At 34.2% G+C, this 19,438-nt stretch overlaps 2 protein-coding genes across 2 annotated transcripts; one reads left to right on the top strand and one right to left on the bottom strand.

Moving 5' to 3' along the window:
- Window positions 1-326: 326 nt before the first annotated feature.
- On the bottom strand, window positions 327-8,940 carry LOC144437688 (diphosphomevalonate decarboxylase-like). Its single transcript, XM_078126693.1, has 9 exons — window positions 8,838-8,940; window positions 7,891-8,029; window positions 6,660-6,706; window positions 5,807-5,947; window positions 4,998-5,197; window positions 3,739-3,909; window positions 2,982-3,104; window positions 1,679-1,846; window positions 327-636 (listed from the first exon to the last, which is right to left on the bottom strand). The coding sequence occupies exons 1-9, from the start codon at window positions 8,938-8,940 to the stop codon at window positions 490-492; spliced, it is 1,239 nt and encodes a 412-aa protein (XP_077982819.1). The 3' UTR covers window positions 327-489.
- Window positions 8,941-9,079: 139 nt separating this feature from the next.
- On the top strand, window positions 9,080-17,534 carry LOC144437405 (ribosome assembly protein METTL17, mitochondrial-like). Its single transcript, XM_078126335.1, has 12 exons — window positions 9,080-9,186; window positions 9,783-9,939; window positions 10,551-10,682; window positions 11,439-11,562; window positions 12,576-12,657; window positions 13,753-13,826; window positions 14,222-14,387; window positions 14,970-15,392; window positions 16,174-16,266; window positions 16,519-16,585; window positions 16,926-17,055; window positions 17,348-17,534. The coding sequence occupies exons 1-12, from the start codon at window positions 9,085-9,087 to the stop codon at window positions 17,532-17,534; spliced, it is 1,737 nt and encodes a 578-aa protein (XP_077982461.1). The 5' UTR covers window positions 9,080-9,084.
- The last annotated feature ends 1,904 nt before the right edge of the window (window positions 17,535-19,438 follow it).

The following is a 19,438-nucleotide window of genomic DNA, read 5'->3' as shown; positions in this document are numbered from 1 at the left end:
CAAAAAAGTCTTACAAATCAAGATTTGAATTAGGAGTTCATTATATCAAATATTTGGAAAAAAATCCATAAATACAGTAAAGTTCTCCCCATAGACCTTTAAAATAAATAGTGCCCTCTTGTGAAAATGACAATCAACAGACATGTATCTCTGTCTTCTAAAACATGCGGTCCAGGCCCCACATTGTTGGAAGTCACATATTTGATAGCTCCAGGAATTGGTTCGAATTTAATGGCACTCATCATATTCATGTATCACACTTTTTTTAATTTTGAAAAAATGCAAAATCTGTTAAGCCTTTCTGTAAAACAGTGTATAGCTATTTATGATTGTGAGAAGAATTATCATTTTGTAATCTCAGATTGATCAAAAGTAATCTATTAATGAATTGATTGAAATAACATAGAGGGCAGTCTTTCCTGAAAGGTCTATTGTAGGAATGTGCATTGAATGAGTTGTATTATGTACTTCATCAGAATGTGCCAAGCTTCAAAGGCATTTCTTGGGTAAACCATTTTCTTTCAGCAGACATGCATCTTTGTCTTCTAAAACCTGCGGTCCAGGCCCCACATCGGTGGAAATCACATATTTGATAGCTCCAGGAATTGGTTCCAATTTAATGGCACTCATCAGGTCCTATAGTTTGTCAAGAAAATTATGACATTTTCATAAATTGAATATTTGCTACAAGACTCGGCTACACTGAATGGCTAAAAATATGAAGTTTTTATAACGTTTCATTTCCTAATATTGTCAAAATCAATCCTAACATGGAAGTGACAGAAAATTTAATTTTGATGAGCTCTGACACATACAAGGGACAATGAAATCTTTCTCATCACATTCCTGCCATCTTCAACTTGGTTGATTTTTGGATTCACATCAAAGCAGTAGGAAAGAAGTTCCTTGAAAATAACGTTCCACAACACAAAATCTCATTTGTTTTACGTATGAAATGTCAGGACTTAACACAAAACAAGACTGTGTAACACATAAAATATACACTTTATATACAAGTATAAACATGTTACTGATACATGATTGTTCATAAAAACCATTGTCAATTGGGAGGATATGGTGTTTGAAAGGTATAATCAACAAAAGTAGCAACATGTCATAACTTGTTAATGGTATACAGTGCAGGCACTACAATGATTTGAAACTTTTGAGAATTTTGGATCATAACGACAAATGCTCTCACAGAAAGAATTCATAAATTACAATACAATACAATACAATACAATACAATACAATACAATACAATATAAAGCTGTCAGCTTAACAAAACAGTCAAGTTGGCTTAATCTTTCATAACAGCTTTGAAATTGATCTAAAAAATTTCATTTGAGCTAGCATTTTTCCCTGTTACACTTCTGGTCAGAATATTAGTGGCTCTAGCAAGGAGCTGACTCATTTACAAAGTAGGAATGCTAAGTCTGGTACTTTTTATTCACATATTTGTATTTTCAATTTTTGGCAACATATTGGGATTATTTTTGATACTAAAAATACATACCTAAGTGACAAGGATAAAATTTCAAATAAGAAACTGATGATTAGTTCTATTCATTCAGCAACTACATTTGAAATGAAAATGTACTTTAGCACAAATGAAAACAGGATAGGCTCAAAACTCAACTCGCAAGGTTTCCAAAAATTCTGGTCACCAAATACATACCTGGTTTATTTCAATATCCAAATCTACCTCGATACCTCTTACAAACTTCTCATCATTTACATTGGCGATTGGTGGAAAGTAATGGTTAACAAGAGATAAAACTTCTTCCACATTTTCTTTCAGTAAGTATAGTACAGCATTGGGACCTGCATCAAATGTGTAAGCAGCCTACAATATAAAGAACATGGTACATCAGACTTGACCACCACTAACTGTTACCAAAGATGAAGACAATGCAATGCACAACAAATCTCCTAACTCAGAAGTAGTGTGCACTCCAATCACTATCACTATCACAGAAATTTCTTGTAATGCACCAAAATTTGATATTCCTCCATCTACATTTAGATAAACTCAAACATTTCTTGGATAATGAATTTTTTTCTCAACAAGAAATCTTTGTTATGAGGCATCAGCTGATTGGTTAATTCACTTATTTGAAAATAAACAAAAAATGTACCCCAAGCAGCTTATTTTTTTAAGTCAGAATACAAGGTTATTGCAAGCACTATTTACCACACACAATTCTGTTTATGAGAACAAATCTTTGTAGACTGTAATTCATTTTAGTACTGCAGGCAAGCATTCACAGTCAGCCAGATCATGAGAAGTAACCACAAATATAACATCCATTCACTTATTATTCATTTGGAAACCAGCCTTACCTTGCAAGAGCCATGGAAACTAGCCTTACATTGTAATAGCCATGGAGACCAGCCTTACATTGTAATAGCCATGGAGACCAGCCTTACCTTGTAATAGCCATTGAAACCAGCCTTACCTTGTAATAGCCATGGTAACCACCCTTACCTTGTAATAGCCATTGAAACCAGCCTTACTTTGTAATAGCCATGGAAACTAGCCTTACTTTGTAATAGCCATGGTAACTGACCGTACCTTGTAATAGTCATGGAAACCAGCCTTACCTTGTAATAGCCATGGAAACCAGCCTTACCTTGTAATAGTCATGGAGACCAGCCTTACCTTGTAATAGCCATGGAAACCAGCCTTACCTTGTAATAGTCATGGAAACCAGCCTTACCTTGTAATAATCATGGAAACTAACCTTACATTGTAATAGCCATGGAGACCAGCCTTACCTTGTAATAATCATGGAAACTAACCTTACCTTGTAATAGTCATGGAAACCAGCCTTACCTTGTAATAATCATGGAAACTAACCTTACCTTGTAATAGCCATGGAGACCAGCCTTACCTTGCAATATCCATGGAAACCAGCCTTACCTTGTAATAGCCATGGTAACCAGCCTTACCTTGTAATAATCATGGAAACCAGCCTTACCTTGTAATAGCCATGATAATCATTATAAGAGTGTACAAGTTGTATTATCTTCTTTGATGTATCATTCATGTAAGAGATTGGTGGGAATGTATCTAAACATACAGCATGCATTTGATTACTATCCTGAAAGTAAACATAGCAACACAAAAGTGTAAAATACAGATTTTCATGTACAACTCTGTTAACATCTACACACAAAGTTCGTACTAAAAATACTGGATATATTTAAGATATTAAAATACACTTGACGACTATAAATGAAGAATCCACTTTTCATCGTTAGAGGCTGAAGTCAACATTCACATATTTATATCTACAACAATATAGTCAGATATTCACTTGTTTATGATAGCTGTTAAAATAGTCAAGTATTGGTACATATCTACAAAGCAATCATTCGTTGACATTCTGATGATCACATTACTTTGTGTATTATAGTCCTAGGACATTGCAATTTCAGTATTTCTATGACGAAAATATAACCAATATACTGACAAGATAATTAAGAATTTATGTTTTATCAAGTCAGAATACGACAAGTGGTTTTTGTTAATGATGATATAAAGAAGGTGAAATCTACCTGAGTTCCCCATCTATTTTACACAGGTTCCTCATCAAAGTTAGGATACAGGGTATGAAAATATAGTCAAGTTTTACCAGACCCCCACCCCTCCCCACCCCCATGTTACAAGTGTTCCCGAACCCTATACCATAAACACTGCATGACTGTATTGCAGTATAACTGTATCACACCTACCTTCATTGTAAGTTCAGCAAATGTTTGATAATCCCTGTTTTGTATTGCTTCTATCATCTCCTCTATTCTATTAGGTACAACATAATCTGCTCTGTACTTCAGGAACTCACTAGTTTTCACACTATTTTGCATTCCTTGTGTTGACCCTGTATGCTTCTTCTGATCACTAACCTACAGGACAAAGTACACATATAAATATAGTTTTCATACTTGAAGTATTTCAAATAATGCTCACTGTGAATATGACAATTTATCCTTTTCATCTGTGTGTATCCTATAAGGGGAGGTATTGAAATGGTAATATCTGTCTGTCTGTCTGTCTGTCTGTCTGTCTGTCTGTCTGTCTGTCTGTCTGTCTGTATGTATGTATGTATGTATGTATGTATGTATGTATGTATGTATGTCTGTCTGTCTGTCTGTCTGTCCGTCCGTCCATCCGTGTGTGTGTGTGTGTGTGTGTGTGTCTGTCTGTCTGTCTGTCTGTCTGTGTCATCATTTTCTTAAAAACGGCTGGCTCAATCATAATGAAATTTGGTACATATAATGGTAGGGGTAATGGCTAGAACTGATTAGTTTTTGAGTGAGGTCTGTTCATGTTAATTAGGTCATTTTTAATTACTCTGCTGAACTGCAGAGAACCACTTAATTAGCCAGCTAGTCTTTCTTGTTAGTCTGCTCGGCATGGCTATGTTCACATTTGCACTGTATACACAAAAAACCTCCCATTTTTATTGGAACCAGTTGTGTCATCCTGCGTCATTGCCAAACTAAATCCATTATGTTTAAGTTCTGGTTTCCACTTCTTTGGAGTGTCATAACTTTGCTGGACTGATCTCTGTTTATATAACAAACTCAACAAAATTTTATTTTATTATCGACCAAATATGTCAACTGATTACTGGAATTCAAATGACCTCATTTGTCAACAAATAACAAACAGACCTGACTTTGTATTTTAAACTCTTCAAGATTGACCTGAAAAATTTTGTTTGATGTTGTTTGTAAGTTGAGATAAAACTTAAACTTGTGATGGACATGGTAAGTTCAAAATATGAAAGTGTCTCTGTATTCAATGCCATAGTAGACATATAAGCACTATTTGAATACAACATTCACAGGTGAAGCTTCCCATACCTACTTTGATTGTGAAAGAAACAACTTGTTTTTTATTTACTAGAAATATTAGACATTGAAATTCATCAACATGGTCAAACATTACTTTCTGTGTACATACATAGTGCAATGTGATCTCTACTTACCACCAATACCACTATTCTCATATCTGGCCAGTGTTTTTCATTTACAACTACTTCAGCCAGACTATCAGAACCATCTTTGCGTTGTCCTACAAGCCACTGTACAAATCCTCCATGTATACTACGACATGCACTGCCTGAACCCTGCCTTGCTATGTCTGTGATACCGCCCTCTATGCCATACAGCTTAGCTAGTGAAAACACTGTAATACATAAAACAGAGATCAAATCATAGCCACATCATTTACAATCATGTATCCAATGCTTTGATACCCTGGCAAAGCTATCATTATGCATCTCTTCTGACAACAATCTGATATTTGGGGCTGATGTCAAAATTTGTTATTCTATGACACAGGAGGTGGAGTAGCATATAAATAATTAGTCATAATGATGACAAGTCTGCTTGGAATAGGGAACTTGCAAACCCGCCATGTTGAATGTTGCATCATGGGAAAAGTGATAGTAAATACTAATCAATTAGTATTGTAAACAATGTTGATACATTGTTTGTAACCACAAATAATCAATTCATAGTGACCCTGACAATTGTGGGAGGTTTATTTTATCGGTAGCTCCAGATTAGGTATTATGATAACCATAGATAATCCCATAGTCCTTTGCGTCTGAGCATGCTCAGTCTGGATTGCAAGTTCCCTATTGTATCAATACATGTGTGCATTTCCTTAAGTTGATTTACTAGTTTTGGGATATCCTTTGCAATAATTCTTTTTTATAATCTTGAGTAAGAATTTCACTTTCAATGAAAATACACATATGGTTAACAAAACAGCTAAAAAGTATTGACTTACCAAGACATGCATATCCTGCAGCAGATGAGGCTAGACCAGCTGCAGTAGGGAAATTGTTTTCAGAACAGATATGGACATGCCAATTTAAGATCTCTGGTTGTAAGCCAGACTTCAATTTTCTCTTTCTTGCCCTCCTTTTGACTGCAAAGAAATTGTCAGAAACATGTGTTCATTTCATTTTATCAAATATTGTAGTATCAATATTTTCCAATTTCTGTCAATGACTTGAAGTTGGAGAAAGAAATGAAAATAGTTTGGTAATTTCTTATTTAAAGTTAATGAGCAATTAGGAGTCATGAATATTCAGTGTACAACTAATACATATGTATGTATTATTCATTGTTTGGAAACAATATTTTGAAACTATTGTCATCCTTCAACGTTGGCTTTTGTGCATCTGCACCATAAGTCCCATGACGCAATGGTGGACCAGTGTCAGAGTACTAGTTGTGAAATAGATTTCAATTTGGTGTTTCCATGGCAATCATACAAACTTGATGTGATATGAAATCATGAAATGAATCTCCGGAACCCACAGTTAATGAAAATACATCTATTTCCTAAAGTGGCATTCCACCTTTCACGGACCAACATATGGCAATTTTATTTGACACAATGCAACAAAACTTGTCATTCAAAGATTCACTATTTTTGGTGTTGTTTTATTTGCATCTCATGTACAAGTAACTACAGGAGATCACAAAGAAGAAATATTTCACTTTAGTCTTACATAAATTTATGTGGGAATATTACATTGGAAATATTAGATAGACATCATGTTGTCATGTTTGTATATCATTTTCAATAATTTTTCTAAAAAAATTGACTAAGTACTAAAATAGTTGTTACTTACTTTCTCGTAAACAATTTTGAAGTCTTGGATTTTCTATAGACTCTTCTCTGAAATAAATGAAATGATTGACAATATACTACATGTACACGTATATGCACACACAAACAGTATAACACACATTTCAGTGTTTTTGCAAAGTTGAGGAAACTCCAGCAATTATATATTGGGGAAAACAGGTAAAACTAAGTTTTCCATACATTGTACTATCATTTTAATGGGGAACTTCGGTAAAATGATTGGGAAACTTTGGCAGATTTTACCTAATTACCACGCATTAAAAAAAACTATTAGCATTATACAAGTATATGAAAACCATTGGCACCATAGTAATACTTATTATTCATAACATGTTACATCACATTATATAAATTACAAACAGTTCAATGAACTGTAACACATGTTGTTAGCATTCCATCACATAGAATATAGAAATTGATACTTGACTCCATTTTATATAGTAGTAGTAGTGGTGGTGGTGGTGGTGGTGGTGGTGGTGGTGGTGGTGGTGGTGGTGGTGGTGGTGGTGGTGGTGGTGGTGGTGGTAGTAGTAGTAGTAGTAGTAGTAGTAGTAGTAGTAGTAGTAGTAGTAGTAGTAGTAGTAGTAGTAGTAGTAGTAGTAGTAGTAGTAAAGTTATCTTATTGGAATCTAATTTTTCAACTATATAGCATCACGTTAGACTGAGAAAATCGTCAGTGTCAACTCCTTTTCTTCACTTATATTACATGACTGAACAATATATAGAATGGAATGTATAATTGTACCATGTTTAAATGTAATAAGCAACACTAATTAACCACTGCCATTTGAAATACTAGTATATCAAGTGATTAACAGGAACACTAAAAATGACATATTGTCCAGTTCATAGACACAAATGGATAATATTATAATAAAGTCAGGACTCGAAATTAACAGTAGTCCCTTGTCCACAGACTACCAATTGTGGTCATGGGGCTACCATAATTTGCAGCTGGTAGCCCACTCAGGCTACCACTGATTACGCGATAATTTAAAGGATGGATGATTTACGACTGTGAAAGCATTTTAATAACACACATATTTCCAATAGAGGAACTCTGTTTTCAGTCAAGGAATATAGGACTATTGGTCACCATCCTTTGGCTACCACTTTCTGAAATTGGTAACCCACTAGGACTACCAAAGAAAATAATTAATTTTGAGCCCTGATATATTATTGATGTCTGTACATGTGGTTTATTGAATACTTACTTCCCATTCAACCATATTCTATCTCTGTCAAATCTTTCACTAACTGCTACTGTAGTTGTTGATTTCAGATGTTCTTGGTTCAGGCTAGCACTCAGTGAACCATTAGTAGGTAGAATAAGATCTTCATTTCTTTTACCCCCTAAAATATTTCAAATTTATGAAATGGGTATTTATATTTATGAAGTCATAAATTGACATATAACATTAAATTAATAAAACCAGAGATGCATCATTAACATATTTTGTTTAAAGGTTACTAATGAAATTTGGTAAGGTATTATATGATGCACACCCTCCCTACACACATATATACACACACACCATGATGCACCCCCACACAAAACATATGATGTACACCCCCATAGTGCCACACTCACACACACACACACACATACACCATATGATGCACACCCTTCCCCCTACACACACACACACACACACACACACACCATATGATGCACACTTCTCCCCACACATACACAACATATGATGTGCACCCCCCCCACACACACCATTCTGTAACGTAACACTAGATAACGTCTGATCGATGTTACGTAATATACACTTAAAATAGTGACGTGTACTGTACTAATATCTTTACAATCTAAACTGAAGTGATATGATTTAATCATATATGAATCTAAAATTTAACAAATCGCGAATGGAGTCGCTCATAAACAAACTAATATTAAATATAACCCGACGACGTTCATGAAAATAGTCGAGCGGATGTAGTGGATGGGTGTGATTGTTGATAAACAGACGACTTGTGTAAAATCTCTGATGTGGCTGAGACCAGGCCAGTTCACTCAGTCTCGGATAAAAACTCAACTCAGACAACAAACAATGCATACGATTCGAAGCCCGGTGTATGTTGGCAGTTCGGTGATAACATCTATGAAATCCCAAATAAACTGTATAAATCCAATAAATGAAACCGTGCTTACAGTATTTGATGACAGCTATATTGACTGGTGCAGTACAGGTTACACTACGGAGAGTTTCTCTATCGGAGCTGGAGCCGACCTCCGCCTTCTTGTCGTCCGCCATGATTCTGAGCCGATTCGAGTGGCGTGATATAAAGAGTATTTTGATTGGCTACGTCGAAACTTTTGACCAATCAAAGAGCTTTTACGAAATTATTACAAACGTCTGATTACTGCGCCTGCTCAGATAAACAAGATGGCGGCCTCCATGAGGAGCATGGTGGCGTCGCGATCAACTGCAAAACAGTACAAAATGTGTTGCAGTGCTGTGAGATATCACGCGAGACTTATACCAATAACTAACACACGGGTACGTATTTCGTTGAGTCGATATAAACACGTTCGGAATAGATTCATCTTTTATCTGACATGCTCTCAATCTCAAATTGATATAACCTGCATTACACTGTTTACTGTTTGCAGTGCAATGGGAATTGTTATTAATATTATGCATGGTCAGACTCGACCAGATAACCAAATCTACTGAAAAGTAAATAACGTTGTCTGGTAAATCTATCATAATTTACAGATGTAAACTAAGATTACGATATAATAATAATAACAGAAAAATTGTTTCCAAAATTTGTAAAAAGAAAAAATTGTATGAAAAGCTTCGTTTTGATATTGAATTTGTTTATGACTTACTGTTTTCATAACGATGGAGATAAAAGCAAGATTTATATCATCATAACCTATGTTGTATGTGCCTGTAAAGTTCATTGATCGATTGTTTATTGATTGATTGATTGTTTAGTGATAAATTTACAATAGCAAACATTATAATGTGACTATAATGTGTTTTTCTTTTTTCATTCGATCAAATCTTTTTCAATACAATAAACAACAACACAGTTATAAATATTAACACAAACACTGTCAATTTTCTCTCTTCTATATTTTTTTCAGGCAATGACAACAATTACAAAGCACAAAACAAAGATAGATGACTCTTTAAAGGACTTTTCTGAGACATCATCTTATCGAAAGCATCCAGGGATTCTACGACCCAAGACAATTATTTTACCAGAAAAATTACAGGATGGTGTCCAAAAGGTTTTAGAAAGTAAGTTTGTATATGATCTATATTGAAAGTGTAGGTGATAAGACATATTCAGTGATTTCATTACAACATATATACTACATAACAATGAATACGAAAATTATTAGTATTCAGAGGTAGGTTGTATATATACAGCTGGTCGATTAGCAGCCAACTATAGTGCAATATACAGAGTCTTCCATGAGGTAAGGCTTCGTATTCAAAGGAAAAAGAAAATATGACCTACATTTATTTATGTGTGTGTGTGTGTATGTGTGTGTGTGTGCTGCTTTTTAGTTTTTGTTTTTTCCCTTCCCTTGCACCCTTCCCTCCCCCTCATTACAACCAAGTAAATATGCCAAATTAAGAATAGATGCTACTGTTAAGAATTGAAACCAACATCCACTGAATAACGTATATAAAGCTGGTCTCAGAATCAGTCTCAAATTCAGCCTCATATTGTCCTTCAATGTGAATCTCTGATTCTGAGGCTGAGACCAACTTTATACACGTCACTGAGTACAACAAAACTTTGGAGAAAAGGTTAAAGTAAACCAGTACTAACTATATAGTGTGAATGTAATATTTTTACTCTGTTTATCTGAATACTCAGTAATTTGTTGTTTGACGTACAGGATATTCAAAAAAACAACTATATGAAAAATCCAGTAAATTAGTCAACTATTTATGGAGCAGGAAAAGACCAACTGAAGAAAGTGAAATGAGAAGACAAGCTGTTTTACTTGCCAAAGAAGTGGGTGCAGAAGGTAAGATTTGCTGTAATCTATACTGTTTAATAGGCATATAATTCTCAGCTATGTATTTGGTTTGCGTTAGGTTATCAGCGTGTCCTCCAAGGAAAGTCAGAATTTTCAGTCCGCGTTAACTGCTGCTATTTCCAGTACCTATGAATTATGGGTAATACTGACAACTGGCATTCAAATGCTGTACGTACATAAATGCTATTACACAATCTTTTGTTTTTCATGTCACACCTTATGTGATCGATAATGATGTATATGCAAGACATGAATTTGGAAACTACAATCCAACTATAAAAACTGCTATTCCTGCATATAATTTATGAATGAAAATAAAGGTCATAAAAATGTGTTTTTGATGAAATACTACACCTCGAGTCTTGTACTTTTTTGTCCAAAATAAGAAACTGGAAATTTTTTTGCATATGGCCATTGCTAATAGTAGTGTCAACACCTATATCTCCATGGTTTTGGCAAACTAAAAAAAAATAAGTAAATGCGACAATGTGACTGCTTCACAACTTGGATACTTTGTAGATCATTAAGAAGTTACTGTGCATCAGTGATGTGCCAAATGGGCTTAGATGGCATACTTTAGAGGACCTAAATCCTAGTTACAATCCTAGTTAACATTCTTGGCAATACAATATGTTGAATCCAACCACTTAACTATATGGAACATAATATAGAGAAAAGTCAACCCTGGAAATAATGATCCATTATAACTATCACCGTTATGTATATTTTGTTGTGATGACCTAGATGCTGATGAGATGTTAGAAGATACAACATTAATATCATCAAAAGAAAGAAGAGACATAGTGAAGAAGAGGAAACAAGTTACAAAGGAACTGAGAAGGAAGCTTTATCACTGGAAAGATATACGGTAAGATACTGGAACACAGAAAGTAGATTTATCACTGGAAAGATATACGGTAAGATACTGGAACACAGAAAGGTATACGGTAAGATACTGGAACACAGAAAGTAGATTTATCACTGGAAAGATATACGGTAAGGTACAGGAACACAGAAAGTAGATTTATCACTGGAAAGGTATATAGTAAGATACTGGAATACAGAAAGGTATACGGTAAGATACTGGAACACAGAAAGTAGATTTATCACTGGAAAGATATACGGTAAGGTACAGGAACACAGAAAGTAGATTTATCACTGGAAAGGTATATAGTAAGATACTAGAACTCAGAAAGTAGATCTATCACTGGAAAGATATTCGGTAAGATCCAGTACATTTGTACTTGAAGATTGTACTTATCTTTGCAAGTCAAGTCAGATAGATTTACTTGTGTATCATCCTTGTATGATATCAATAACAGTGAATAACTTTTGTGATAATTCTATAATATGCAAAGTATGGATATCTGGTAAATCAAGCAAGATTTGATTATTTGTACATTATGTTGCAGAATACATGTATAAACCATACAGATATTTTGGAACAGTTCTGAACTCAAAGTGTGCAAATAATTTACCTAGTATATTTCGGCTGAATGACTCATCCTTCTTCAGTTGTTATTGTGTCTGATTCAATGATTCAGTGATGTAGACTTGTCATATGACTGCCATAGAGGGCGCTATATACTATCAGTATTTCATACAGATATTATATTGTACTGCTGGGTATTGAATAAAGAAAATTATTATTTTATGTTAAATACTTTAAACCTGGAAATTTTTGCTAAAAATTTATTTTCATTGAAAAACAAAAAGACAAGATAAGTAGTGGCTAAAATACCTTCTTGTGCATGAACATAATGTACCAGTTTGGTAATTAGTACAAATTAGTCTTTGAGAACTAACTGAAGACTGTAAAATCGCAAGATTTTCTAGTGGCAAAAATATCTAAGTTGACAGTATCTATATGATTCTTTACAGGTACAATACAGAGATAGGTTGTATATATACAGCTGGTCGATTAGCAGCCAACTATAGTGCAATATACAGAGTCTTCCATGAGGTAAGGCTTCATATTGACAGTGTGACTATTCTCCTATCACTTTGTACAGTGACTGTTTGTTGTCTCTTTCTCATGACCTATGACCTTGATTTTGGTTCTGATGAAAAAAAAACAGTTTTCAAAAATACATATCCTCTGTGGCTGGATTTGGATAATCCAGTAATGACAAGATGGGTGACCCTCACAGCCACCTGTATTCAGTCTGAAAATATGAGTGTAAAAAACTATGTCCTGTAATAAGTCAAATGGTACACAGTATTCCGCTGCTTACATTCCATGAATTTAACCCCAAGACACCCAAAGAATTAAATGTTAGGGTGTTTCAGTGAGGGCCATTGTAAATTTAAACACTTTCTAGTGTGATCATATAATTTCTTGTACATTTATTATATGAAAATAATAAAAGCTTTCTGTGTTGTAGCTATTTAGATACTTGTATATTATTATTACTTGTGACCTTTTCGTATTCTTTTATTACATTTTATTTTCATTTCAAGAAAAAATGTTACTTTGCAGTATTGAAACAAACTTACCCCTAACCCCCCCACACCCCCAGACAAATTTCAGTAATCAATGATTTTCTGAACTACATAGTTACAATAATTGTTATAGTTTATTCTTTGTTCAATAAAATTCTATGTTATGACTCAACAACCCAATATAGATTGATGCCCTCTATGGCAGGATTAGAAAAACAATCACTACATCACCAGTTGTACGATGGCAACCCCACGAGCCCATATGTTAGCGAAAATTATTGTTTACCGCTGGAATTTTTGACTTTTATAAAACAAATAGTTCAGACTTTCCTTCTGAATTTAATTGTCATTTCTAAGTCATTCAGACTGTTACATATATGAAATGAAAGTATCGATATATATACAATGTCAAATACACTTACTTTTTAAAAATATTTTTTTGAAATTTTTAACCAACCAACCCAAAATTTTTAAGTTGTCATGATGAGAATGAGTGCCCTTATAATATTTAACAAAATTACCTTAAAAGTAATAAATTCATAATTATAATAAATAGACTAAAATATTCTTTAAAAACTCAAAAGTATAACTCTTATAATTTTTCTAATTTATCTAGATAACAAAGAGGGATCCAAAATTTAAACCCAAACTTTTGTTGGATTTTGGTTCTGGAGTTGGTTCCACTATCTGGTGAGAAATTTCTTATTGATTTGATTTTCTTTTTTGAGAAACTAGCAATTATTGTTGAATTTACGTCCTGAATGATGACATAATATTTCAATGTTAGATATTTTCACTCTAAATATCACATGGGGTAAGTTATTGAAGGAATATTTCTATATTTGTATTACAGGGCTGCTAACACTGTATGGAGTAAGTTATTGAGGATCTATTTCTGTATTTGTATTACAGGGCTGCTAACACTGTGGAGTAAGTTATTGAGGGAATATTTCTGTATTTGTATTACAGGGCTGCTAACACTGTGTGGGGCAAGTCATTGAGGGAATATTTCTGTATTTGTATTACAGGGCTGCTAACACTGTGGAGTAAGTTATTGAGAGAATATTTCTGTATTTGTATTACAGGGCTGCTAACACTGTATGGGGCAAGTCATTGAGGGAATATTTCTGTGTAGATACATCAGCTGACATGAATGACTTGGCCAGTTTAATATTACAAGGAGGTGAGATGGATAGACAGATGCATATAAGAGGTGTTTTCTTCAGACAATTTTTACCTGTATCACCCACAGTAAGTCTTCTTATTATAGTTTACATACTGTTGAATGTTGCAAAGTTACAATTCTAACAACTTCTAACTCCTGAAACTTATGATATTATGTCAATATTTGTACAAGCTAGAGTCAAAAATGTAGTTTATCATTGATTGATGTAGTTGTTTACACCTAGCCTGTAGATTGCTGGCTGATAGCATGGCATGAATGTCTGTATCTTAGACTAACTGTACCTGTACTAATGAATGATACAAATCAATTGTATATGACCTTACCTTAGCATAAAGGGCCAGGTCAGAATTTGGAGGTGAAAAACAGTTGTCTGGCAAAGCTATAGAAAAGGTTGGTCGAGAACAAAACAAATATTCTATGTAATTCTTACAGATCCACTGATAAGATAATATTAAGAGGAGATCCTGGGATTGAAACCCAGGCCTTTAAATACGGATGAGAGGTGAACCATGTTGAGTGTAAGATTGGAATATTTGAATATCATACTGTAGTTCTACTGTATCCGTGTATTTTTGAGCTGGTTATGTAAATTCAAGTTGCTTTTTGTCATAAAATGTAAAAGTTTTGTTTTGTGTCTTGTGTTCTAGAATAAATATGATATTGTTGTGTCTGCCTACACATTAATGGAGTTGCCATCACTACAAGAAAGAATCAACACTTTATGCACATTGTGGAAGAAAACAGAACATTATCTGATAATAATTGAAAATGGTACAAATGAAGGTTTTAAAATTATACTTGAAGCTAGGAACTTAATATTGCATGGAGAGAAATATACACATAAGACTGAGACAGACGTTGCTAGTGACAACAACGTTGCTAGTGACAACAAAGTTGCTTGTGACAATGCAGAGATGGATGTACAGGAGAATGATACTGATGTCAAGGAGACGGAATATGAGCAACTTTCATTTATAGAAAAGGAAAAACCAACAGATTTTGACAAAGCTGCTAGGTATAGTCTACGAGGATATGAAGAGGATTGGCCAGTAGGACATGTGTTTTCACCAGTAAGTTTATATCAAATAAGGTTCAGGAATTCATGTAGAGTAAACCCTAAAAGTACACTCTTTAAGCTTTTGCTGTTACTTTATTCAAGAAAATTCCAACCTATTCTCAGTTAAAATGAAGAAAACAAATCATGGGTCACTGTACAAAGTTTTGAAATAGAGGTCAAAATGATATCAAAATTTAGTCATTTTAGAATCCAATATGGCCGCCGAATACTGTTAACTCTTGAAGAACTCTGACATTCCTGGAAATTTGTCACAGGACACATATTAACAGTTAAAAGTTTTAGATGCATCAGTCTTTTTATACAGGTTTGGGAAGTAAAGCAGTCTGATTATAATCTGACGTAGTGGTTGTTTATTTCTTCTTTACCTACATCTGTTTTTATTCAAATCTTCCTTTACGTTCTCTCACTTTGGTCATGGTTGCTGCCCCATAAAGACAAAAAATATGAACACATAAAACAAACAATGACACAAGTGTAAACAAAGGTAACAGAACGATCTTAACAACTAGCCAATCATTACATTGGATTTCAAACTCATAAAATTACATTGAATATTTTTCTAATTTTTTTGAATTCACAACAGTGTTAAGTGTCTAGAATTCAACTCTCATAAAAGTCTGATGTTTAGCTTTTGATAACATGTATGGAAATATGATATTATTATAAATATTCACAATGAGAAATTCTCAAATATTGGTTGTTGTTATCTATACAACTCACTGGTTTATGTAAAACATTTACAAATTACAATGTGAATGGATCTCTACTTGCAGTGTCCACATGACATGCCCTGTCCAAGACAAACGGATGGAACCAACACACCATGCAACTTTGAACAGGAATATCACCCTATCAATGTAAAAGGGGTAAGTAGTCTATAGTTTGTAACATTTGGATTGTACTCTGACTCATAAAACATGAATGACACCATCACCACTGCCATCCTCTAATCCCCCCTCCCCCTCCTTCATCCCCTCTTTTCCAGATAACACGACAGCTGTCCTCAAAGTTGTCAACTTGATACAATATATTTTGAATAATCAACTATGGTAAAATCTAAAATCATTCTAAGTGTATATTTTATAATAGTTTTTATTTTATTATTTTCTGCTTCTCAGACTTCTTCCAGGGTACAAAAAGAGTGTTTTTCATACATTGTGTTCAGGAAAGGTGACAAGAAAGATGGTGAGTTTTCAAGTCTACCTCTACAGACAATTTTGTATACATAACACATTGTTTATATTTTGCCAACACAGGTGATAAAATTGTACAGCAGAACCCCATGATGTAAGAGCCAGTGTGGCATATTTTAGATATTGAATGAGCACTAGTGTGGCATGTATCTAATAGTTATTTGCATTTGCATTATTGTATACTTTAGGCATTTGTGTAAGTGCCAATGTGGCAAAAAAGGGCACAGAGGGGTCATAAAATAATGTCTTAACTTTCTTTCAGAGCTTTGTAAACCTTACTGGCCAAAGTTGGTATGGTCTACATTACATAAATCCAACTACATTTCTTTCAGAGCTTTGTAAACCTAACTGGCCAAGGTTGGTACGGTCTACATTACATAAATCCAACCACATCCACTGTCATATGTGTTGTAGCAATGGTCAACTACAGCATGCTGTAATTACCCGTTCCAAACATGGAAAGTAAGTTGGCATTTTTAAAAATCAACTTTTGAACAGCATTTCATTCCTTTTATCTTACCAATAACAGACAAAGCACATATTAAGAAGACAATTTGCCTTATACTGATACTGTCTGTGAGTGATTGTCCTACAGGACTGCTTTTATCCTATAGGATCATATATGGTAAGAATGTGCCCTTTAAGGTTGGCTTTTAAATGTTTTTAAATTGTTAAGACACAACAGTTATTTATGTTGTGATCAATTTCTATACGATAAGTCCGACTATGGTATCTTTCATTCCATTCTATACAGAGAGTTGTATTACTGTGCAAGATACAGTCGATGGGGTGACTTGCTACCAGCCCAGACAACAGATGATGATAATACAGTAGATGAAATTAAACCTTCACGGTTCAGGGCAAGTGGTGATATAGATGGTGACACAATCAGTAATAGTGAGAGTAGTACTCACAGTGATGATGATAATGAGAAGAAGTAGAAGGGAGGGACTCCGTATACAAATATGTACTACACAGACATTTGCAGATAATGTGATCAACCAGTGAAACCTGATGAGTGGTGTGACATGTTGGCTTTTACACAAACATTTCATGAAATCGACCTTTAAACAGATTGCATTTTACATTAACAAGTAGTTGGCAACATATTCACTATTGTATCATTGAATGGCTTCAGATACATACCATAGAATGAAAAGTGAGTCCAATGGTAATACACTATAAATGTACCGGTACTTAACATCTGACCTTTCACATCCAATGCAGTACATGTACTTAACATCTGACCTTTCACATCCAATGCAGTACATGTACTTGACATTTGATCTTTGACATTCAACAAATTTATGGAGAAATATACCTCAGCCCACCTCTCATTGGAACACAGTGCATTTGTAAATTGTCTTTCTTGGATACACTCATTCATTTTACAAATATCAAAATAGACTGGCATATAAATTTTTGTTAATGTGGAAAATCTCATTGCCTGAGTTGGGTGATGCCAGACAGTAAATATGTTGTATTATGTCTTTTAACGGTTACCTGTTGACCAGTGAATTTACTGCTCACTAAATGCGAAATATTTGGTAATAAAACACACCAAATGAAAGTGGTATTTATCTTGTCTTATCTCTACCAAACCCCGTCTTTGAGGTATATAGTGACAGGGCACCCTCACACATTAGTTATTGAACCCCTTTCATAGATAGAGCAGGCCAGTAAGGGCAGACTAACGCAACCGATCTTGCCATCTACCAAACCCCATATCCATCCCCCCTTCCATGAACATACATGCAGACTCACAAATGTTGTTTTATGACAAAGTTAGAATTTGTCATTTATGACAGCTGTATAAAATAATAATGAAATTGTCAGATTAAAAAAACAAGAAGAATTCGTTTTTTATATTTTTACTGAGATGTTTATAGCCGATTTCCGTGGTTCATACAAAAACCTGATCTGGAAATGTGTGGATGAATACAAAATTCATAAACACAATTGTGGTATTTTTGTTGTACCTTAGATGTAATATAGCATACAAGTCAAAGCAGATACCTTGATAAGTTATTTCTTGGAACAAAAATCTTGGAATGTAACACTTCCCAGGTAATATGCAATAATACATCCACCCAAGTATTACTTACCCATATTTTTGACTTTAGAAACATTTGGTAAAAATTTATTAGAGTGCACGATAATCTATCAGGAATCACAAAATGCGTTCCAACTTCCAGTCTTGGTGATTTATTGTACAGCGCCCTCTAGAGACCATTTCTAACAAGGACCCACATATTTAGAAAGAACCGTTTTCTTTCATCCACACACATCAACTCAAAATTCACTCTAATTTCACATTTCATTGTCAAATTTTATTGGTCACATTGTAGTCAAGAAACATACAACTGACATGACTAGGCATAGGAATACATTGGACACCAATAAAAATATTATTAAAGCTGTTTAAGTTGACAAGTTGTACAATAAAACAAACAACTCACTCACTCAAAAGTGTACTTTGCAGATTTCAAAACATAGTTCTGATATCAATGGAAAAAACAAAAGGAAATACAAGAAAACATGATATTCAAGATAAACTACATTCAGATGACGTGTGCTTCAAAACCAAACAGACCACCAGTAACTATAGTAACATACAATATGTCTATATTTAGAACCTGTCAATGTACATTGTATACTCTTCTGTTTCTATCACAAACCCAAGTTTTGAGTAGGATCTAGGTTTCTATTTTCATGGTATCTCTTCATTGTGTGTGTGTCTTGCTGTCTCTCAATTCTAGCAAATGGTAAAGACTACACTCTAAGAGACATCATGTCACTCAACTCTCCACAGTCTGTGCTTCCTTTTGGGAGTGCTGGCTAATAG

The sequence above is a fragment of the Glandiceps talaboti genome, chromosome 7 (assembly GCF_964340395.1).
Source record: "Glandiceps talaboti chromosome 7, keGlaTala1.1, whole genome shotgun sequence".
Lineage (NCBI taxonomy): Eukaryota > Metazoa > Hemichordata > Enteropneusta > Spengelidae > Glandiceps > Glandiceps talaboti.
This window is presented reverse-complemented; position numbering and strand designations above follow the sequence as displayed.

Bases quoted from the DNA above. Each gene is read 5' to 3' on its own strand.
- LOC144437688 (XM_078126693.1), bottom strand. From the start codon at position 8,940: ATGGCGGACGACAAGAAGGCGGAGGTCGGCTCCAGCTCCGATAGAGAA. The intron at 3,910-4,997 runs GTAAGTAGAGAT...TTTGTCCTGTAG, and splicing joins TGAGAATAGTGGTATTGGTG to GTTAGTGATCAGAAGAAGCA. The intron at 1,847-2,981 runs GTAAGGCTGGTT...TTTATATTGTAG, and splicing joins ATTATCATGGCTATTACAAG to GCTGCTTACACATTTGATGC.
- LOC144437405 (XM_078126335.1), top strand. From the start codon at position 9,085: ATGAGGAGCATGGTGGCGTCGCGATCAACTGCAAAACAGTACAAAATG. The intron at 9,940-10,550 runs GTAAGTTTGTAT...TTTGACGTACAG, and splicing joins TGTCCAAAAGGTTTTAGAAA to GATATTCAAAAAAACAACTA. The intron at 14,388-14,969 runs GTAAGTCTTCTT...CTTGTGTTCTAG, and splicing joins TTTTACCTGTATCACCCACA to AATAAATATGATATTGTTGT.